The sequence below is a fragment of the Gossypium arboreum genome, chromosome 7 (assembly GCF_025698485.1).
Source record: "Gossypium arboreum isolate Shixiya-1 chromosome 7, ASM2569848v2, whole genome shotgun sequence".
Taxonomy (NCBI): Eukaryota; Viridiplantae; Streptophyta; class Magnoliopsida; order Malvales; family Malvaceae; genus Gossypium; species Gossypium arboreum.
This window is the reverse complement of record NC_069076.1, coordinates 63,839,758-63,846,515: the sequence shown is the minus strand read 5'-3', so window position 1 is coordinate 63,846,515 and position 6,758 is coordinate 63,839,758. Positions and strand designations below refer to the sequence as shown.

Genomic DNA, 6,758 nt, shown 5'->3' with positions numbered 1-6,758 from the left:
ATTTTATAATTTAGTCCTTATAACTTCTAATCTTTCCAATTTGATCTGAAAAGTGGTTTTCATCACAACAATACATGTTCCAACTTAACCTTAAACCAATTAATCACTAATAAGTCACTTTTCCCAATTTGGTCATATTTGCATTTTAGTCCTTTTTTCACGTTTTCGCTTTCTAAAATTCTTTTCATAATTTATCATCTCAATTATAAACTTTTATTTCATAAGATTCTTTTATCGGACTCATTTTCTAATTTCTCACCGACTCACTATATCCATTATCACATGTCACGTTGAAAAGTTTTGGGATATTAAATTTTATTTTGAATAAAAATATTTGTTTTTAAGAAAATGATAATCCCGGTGAAAACTCAACGGTAATTCTCAGATAAAAGGATGGTTTTTTTCAAATAACGACGGAAACCCGACAATATTATATTACTTGAAAACATTTTATTTTAATTTAGAAGAAATCATTTAAGCTTTACAAATACATTTAACACATGAATAATCAAACTAGTATGGATAACTTTGTTTTCCCAACAATTGTTCTAAAAAATCTTATTTTCTTTGGCAATAAATAATTGTTAAATGTGTGGGTGGAACCCCGGCATATTACTATTGCGTCATATTATTTTATCAAAATGTTAAGAAGAAAAAATTATGATTCTATGCATGTCTGTGCTAAGCATTAATAATAAGAAGGATAGAAGTACCATAATATACCACACCACACACGTAAATTTAGTTTCAACAACATACAAATTGATGATGAACATTATACCAATGGGACTAATGGTCTTTTGAGATTTGTATATCACGTGCCGGATTTCCTTTTACTTCTTTCTTCTCCCTTTTAAATTTCCGGACGCTTTGTTTAGTCACAAATATGAAGGAAACCGGCCTGCCTGCCTTCGAATCATTGACCCAAGTTGAATGCTTTCAGGGATGCGTTAAGGGTCAAGGTTGAGGCAATGTCTCCAGTTTTGATGGTAGTATGGAAGCTTTTGATGTTCTAGAGTCTGAGAAAATGGAGGTGAAAAAAATGTGAGTTATGGTCTTCTTTTTTCACCTACAGATCATCCCCCCTTCTTCTCTTACTCAACGCCCTTTTAAATCCCCTCTGTAAAATCGTCTCCCACAATGAGTTTGACCTGGATAAAATATAATTACAACACTTACAAACACCAACTCAAAACACTTTAATCTTAGTATATCATAAAAATGTAACAAGATAAAAACCTCATAATAATATGCAACTTTATAAAGAGAATGAGCTTTTTGATATTTTCCAATTGATTGACTTTTAATACTAATTTAGACACTTAAATATTAATATAGAATACAACTATAAAACAAAAACACGAGCTGTTACTCATTTTTCATTAATTCATGACAGAATTATAGATCATATAGCACAATACAACAACAATGATTTCAATCGTCCCCCGAAAATAAATAAATAAACTTAAAGCATAACAATTTATTGAAGCGACCTTCTCTCTTGGACAAGTTCCGCTAGAGCACGCAATAATATTTTCAACCATTTCATCTTTGGTGCTCTGGGAAGAAGGGAGGCCTTTACACAAGTCCCATTCAGAATTTCACCAGCAATTCGTTTTATTATAATTTTTGTAATTATCCGATCACAATATAGAATTATGTGAAATTCCATCACTTAAAAAGCATGAATTTCACATAATATTGTCGGATTGTGATATACGGTAACCAAGAGCAATCAATATTTACAATCTCAATTCCAGCAAATATTTGCAGAATTACAGTGCACAATGCGTTAACTTCGGAAACATGAATATTCAGTCATATCTACAAAACTAGTGTGCATAGGTATTAATTCAAGGGAACTCAATACTAATGAAGGAAAGGTTGGGGTTCTGCGTCTTTAGCTCATGGATTTCTAAGAGCTGCCAACCGCTTCTCAAGCTCATCAACACCCGAACTGCAAGAAGGAATTAAATATTATTGAACAAAGAAATGATTCAATCTCCTTCGGTTTCAATGGAAGAAAACAGATAAAGGGATTGGATGATAACAAGTCAAGTATTGTTCTAAAAAAGACCCAAAACGATTGGCAGGGACACCTAATAGGGTCCAAATTAAGTACCGACTACAGAGCACAAAGTTCAAACAGGGGACATAGAACAATACCTGCCAACACCTTCAGTATTCTTTCCTGCAATCCTACCTTTAGGAGCTGATGACAACTGCAAGAAATTTACATGGAAATTAGACAGTTGCACAAAATATGACATTGACTCTCAATAAATCCCAGAATGGGGAAGGGAAGAAAACCACAAAATACCAACCTGTGAGGCAACATCAACACCAATTTCGTCTAAAACCTGAAATAAAGAAAAGTCAGAGGTTATAAATATAATAAGATCTTTGTTATGAGAGGTACAAATGTCAAACAATTTGACTTTGCCTATCTTCATGCCCCAGAAAGCTTGTGCAAGCCCATAGAATATCCCTTCACTTATTTATTAATTTACCCCATCAGACTCACACCTGACAACCCTTATGATTCAATCCCTACACCCCATTAGCTTTCTTTTTCGAAAAGAAATGGAAAGAACCCAACCTGATTTGTTAGGTCCTCAGTCTCATCTTCTGCCTCATCATCGTCCAGAGCATCATCTATGGCATCTGACATCATTTCAGTCTGCAAGCATGAAACTAGACTGTTGAATCCAGGAGCATGAACTAAATGACTGAAACATGAACCCTTTTCCACATTATATTCTCAAAAAGGAAAAAAACAAGCATGATCTTACAGTCATATCCATCTGGGCAGACTGCTTCTGAAATTCCCGAATAACCTTTGCTTGTTTTTCTGGGGCCATTTGCTGCAAGGAAATCCCAGTCAACATGGTTTAAGGACATTTTAAAGGGGAGAAAGATTGTAGGATTGTGAGTTCATGCAGATCTCCGTTGTACACAAACATGTATATATATAGTGATATATGGATGAATCTTACATGAGATATCAACCAACAGTTCCCACTATAGGAAGCAAATTTCTCCCCTAAAGTAAAAGGGGAACGATTTGTAAACTAGTTACCAAGGACAAAGAGGTTTAAAATCCATATCATCATGTATATAAAAATAATAATAGATACGTTGTTACTGACCTTATTCATGGCTGACATGGCCTTGGTGGCACCTTTCATGCCAACAGCAACTGAAGATTGAGCATGCATTGCCTGCAAAAAGAAACAAGCGTTGTTAGAAGCACAAAGCAACAAGGTCTCCAGTAAAGCCAAAACCTATAAGAAATAGAAGGCAAATGGAGGGAGGGATGCGAACCTGCGTATGAGTTGCAATGCCTCTCATTTGAGCTCGACTACTTTGTAACTTAGCTATCTGTTGTCTAAGCCGTACCAGCTGCCGCGCTAGAGTTTTAGTCGCTGCCTGCACAGTATATATGGGGAGAAAGAAAGGGTATAAATCAAACAGCTTTAATCATTCAAAATCAATGAACTTGACACTCAAATCTCTAGGAAGAGACATATATGCAATCGAATTATGAAACTAAAAATACCTCATTTCCGGTTTTAGCAGTTTTTTTAATTTCAGCAACAAGTTTCTTTTCCTGCCATCGGGATAGATCACATCAGGTTCAACAGTAAAAAATCTCAGAAAGATCATCACTATTCATTAGTTGGCAATTCGACATACCTCTAACTGTAAAGTTCCTATTTCCTTCTCTATACCTGAGCAAAGGCATATCGAGTTTTCAGATCAAAATAAAGCTCCAACTCCAAAATAATAACTCTAAAACTAACGCAAGAATGATAACAACGGACTACAACAGTCCACATTTAAGCAAAAACTAAACTCTTTAAATCAACTGATACAGAAACTTAATCATCAAATTAATGACTTTGTAAATGCAGACAAATTACGTTTTTTAATTATTTTAAGGAGAGAAAATGATAAAATATATATATATATATACCTCTAGTAGCATGAGCCATTTCTCTTTTACTCTCTCGAAGAGCCTCTGCAAACACACACACACACACACGCACACAATAACAATAATTAAAACAAACTAAATGTGAAACCATGATCGTTAAGCTTTGACAAGTCAAAGCGAATTGCAACCGAAGAGGGAAGAAATCGATGTAAAATTTGATTGCTCCGAAACATGAAAGTTGAAGTGAAGAAATTTCAGTTAAAACAGATTTCCAGAAAGAAAAAGTGTTTCACCAAAACTCAGAAATTTATAGGATAAAGAAAATGGGAATTGCAAGGTCGAATGATTAGGGCACCAAAAATAAATAGGAATTAAATTACCTTTGGGATTGGGTTTTTTGCTGAAGATGTTCATTTTCCTTTTCCTGTTCTTTTTCCTGTGGATCTTTTCAGATATCTTAACAGCAATGGGTTCCAAAGTTTGAATAAGAAAAAGCAGAGAATTTTGTGTGAAGAAAGTCACCTGGAATCTTGCGGGTTAATAATTATAAACTTAATAAGGGGACCTATTTGCATATATGGAGACTTTACTTTCATGAAAATACAAAATCCCTTTGGTAGTTTTAAAATTTTAAGATGAGGTCCTCTAAGTAAAATCCTGATTTTAAAAAATTACTCATGTTTTCATTTTTATTTTCTTTAATCCAAAATCGTTAAAAAACTGATCGCCGTTGACGTGGCGGTTAATTTGATGACATGTATTTTGAAGTTTTGGATTTTTTGACCCATAAACTTCCATGTCATTTTGGGACTAAAAATTAAACATAAAAAAATAATAATAATAACCCATGGCAGCTTCACCAGTTCTTTCTGCTTCTCCCACGCACCATCGAACCCTTTCTTCCATGGCAGCTTCACTGATTCTTTTTGGACTCTTGCGTTTCCATTTCCCACCAAGTTTCCTTAATTGATTTCAGCTCTCATCGAACCCTTTCCTTCCATGGCAGCTTCACCCGTACTTTCTGGTTCAGTCGCTCTTCCATTGTCGGCCAACTTTTCTTTGTTTTTCCGTCTACAGAGTCCACCACTGTTACTCAATTGAGGTTGGGGGTTACCTCCACTGATTCTTTGGTCGATGTATGTTGAGATTGATTACAAGAAACGACACAGCAGCAACTCCGGTGGCAGCTATCGTTACTCCAATGATGGTTGCACCATTGCTTCTAGGAGGCTGACCAGTAGCAACACCATTGAAGCACCAGCAACCACACTGCCAACAGGGCCTTCAACGGTTCCAGCATAGAGGGTGCACCTGCAGCTTTACCAATGTTTCCAATGTCACCATTGATGTCGGGTGTAGCGGCAACAACGGTGGTGGTGACAGTCTTGATGTCAGCAGTAACTGTTTCTGCTTGCCTTCTATTCTTCAGCTTTTTCGCTTTTCCCGTTTCTCTACAATGGAAGAACAATGAAAGCGATGAAGCTGGAGCTTCAGTTTTTAGGGTTTTAAAGTACCCAAAATGGTAAGTTCTGGGTTTAAAATTAGTTTTTCGTTTAATTTATATAAATTCTGAAATGACATGGATATTATGTATAAAAAAATTAATGATAAAAATTACATATCATTGATTTAACAGCTATGTCAACAAACTATTCATGTTTTAACGGTTTTGAATTAAAAAACAAAAATAATAACTCAAGTTATCATTTTTAAAATCGAATGACCTAATCAAATAATAATAATATAATAATAAATTGATCATTTATGTAATTTTCTCAAAAAAAAATATATTTCTTATTACAATTTTGAATTACACATAAAGACTAAATTATTTTCATAAGATAAAATAGTTTTAACCATTCCCCTCATCTTTTAGGCTTTTTTGCTTTAACCGTTCCCTCCTTGCGTTTGACAATTTTTCCGTTTTTCCTACTTAGTCGTAAAGGTAAGCTAGGCTCTTATCTCTCTTCCTCGTTTTCCCCCAGCACCATTATAGTTAGGCTTTAAGGTTGAAGGCTTTGGCTCTCTGTGGCTTTCTTCGACTGTTGTTATATTGTTATCTCTTAATGGGATCTTCTCCCTTGTGTGAGGAATGTTTCAGCGATGGATAGGCGAAGGCCACAATCTTTCCTCAATGGTTTCATGCTAACGTCTTTGAAGTTTTTGCCATCGTTTTTGTGTTTTTTTTTTTTTTTTATCTTCAATAAGTTTTTGCCATCTTTGCTTTAACCAAATTTTTTTATATCACATATAAAGACTAAATTATTTTCATAAGATAAGTTCATTTCTTGGCTTCCAAATGATCCATAAGGTATAGGTGATGAGTGTATGAAGTCTCCTATGTCCTGGAAGTCGAGATCATTAGATTGAAGCCATTGAAGGGACCAAGATGAAATCGAAGGGACTTGGAGGTACTTAGCTCAAAAAGGGAGGGGAGATACAAACCAAACCGCTCTGGCAAAACCACATTGCAAGAGAAGATGTTATAAAGTTTTCATACTATTCTAGCACAGTAGACAGTAATTTTCAGTTATGCCATTTCGTCATGTGAGAGAGTCTTTTGTTGGGAGACCATTGTTACAGATCTTCTAGAGGAAAATGATGAGCTTGAAAGGGAGCCCTAGATGCCACAGTTTAGCCCAAGCTTTGTTGTTGGAAATGTGTGGGGAATTTTTGTGAAATTGTGATTACCTGAGAAATGAATAAGCACTTTTTATAGTGAAGACACCATTATGATTGCTTTTCCACACAATTTTGTCCTTACCTCATTGAAATGGAATTGGCCTATTGAAGAGTTCAGAAGCACGACCATTGCCAAGGA

General features: G+C 35.1%; 1 protein-coding gene across 2 annotated transcripts; it reads right to left on the bottom strand.

Annotated features, from left to right (window-relative positions):
* Window positions 1-1,599: 1,599 nt before the first annotated feature.
* On the bottom strand, window positions 1,600-4,502 carry LOC108470318 (vacuolar protein sorting-associated protein 2 homolog 3-like). Of its 2 annotated transcripts, XM_017771626.2 has the most exons (11): window positions 4,318-4,499; window positions 3,977-4,021; window positions 3,697-3,731; window positions 3,560-3,610; window positions 3,325-3,429; window positions 3,150-3,221; window positions 2,793-2,864; window positions 2,600-2,680; window positions 2,325-2,360; window positions 2,167-2,222; window positions 1,600-1,957 (listed from the first exon to the last, which is right to left on the bottom strand). In XM_017771626.2, the coding sequence occupies exons 1-11, from the start codon at window positions 4,349-4,351 to the stop codon at window positions 1,906-1,908; spliced, it is 639 nt and encodes a 212-aa protein (XP_017627115.1). In that variant the 5' UTR covers window positions 4,352-4,499; the 3' UTR covers window positions 1,600-1,905. The 2 variants fall into 2 exon arrangements, with proteins under 2 accessions (XP_017627115.1, XP_017627118.1); XM_017771629.2 differs by lacking the exon at window positions 3,977-4,021 and having other exon boundaries at window positions 4,318-4,502.
* Window positions 4,503-6,758: the final 2,256 nt, after the last annotated feature.

Bases quoted from the DNA above. Each gene is read 5' to 3' on its own strand.
- LOC108470318 (XM_017771626.2), bottom strand. From the start codon at position 4,351: ATGAACATCTTCAGCAAAAAACCCAATCCCAAAG. The intron at 3,430-3,559 runs GTATTTTTAGTT...TATACTGTGCAG, and splicing joins CTGCTAAAACCGGAAATGAG to GCAGCGACTAAAACTCTAGC. The intron at 2,681-2,792 runs GTAAGATCATGC...TCATGCTTGCAG, and splicing joins CTGCCCAGATGGATATGACT to ACTGAAATGATGTCAGATGC.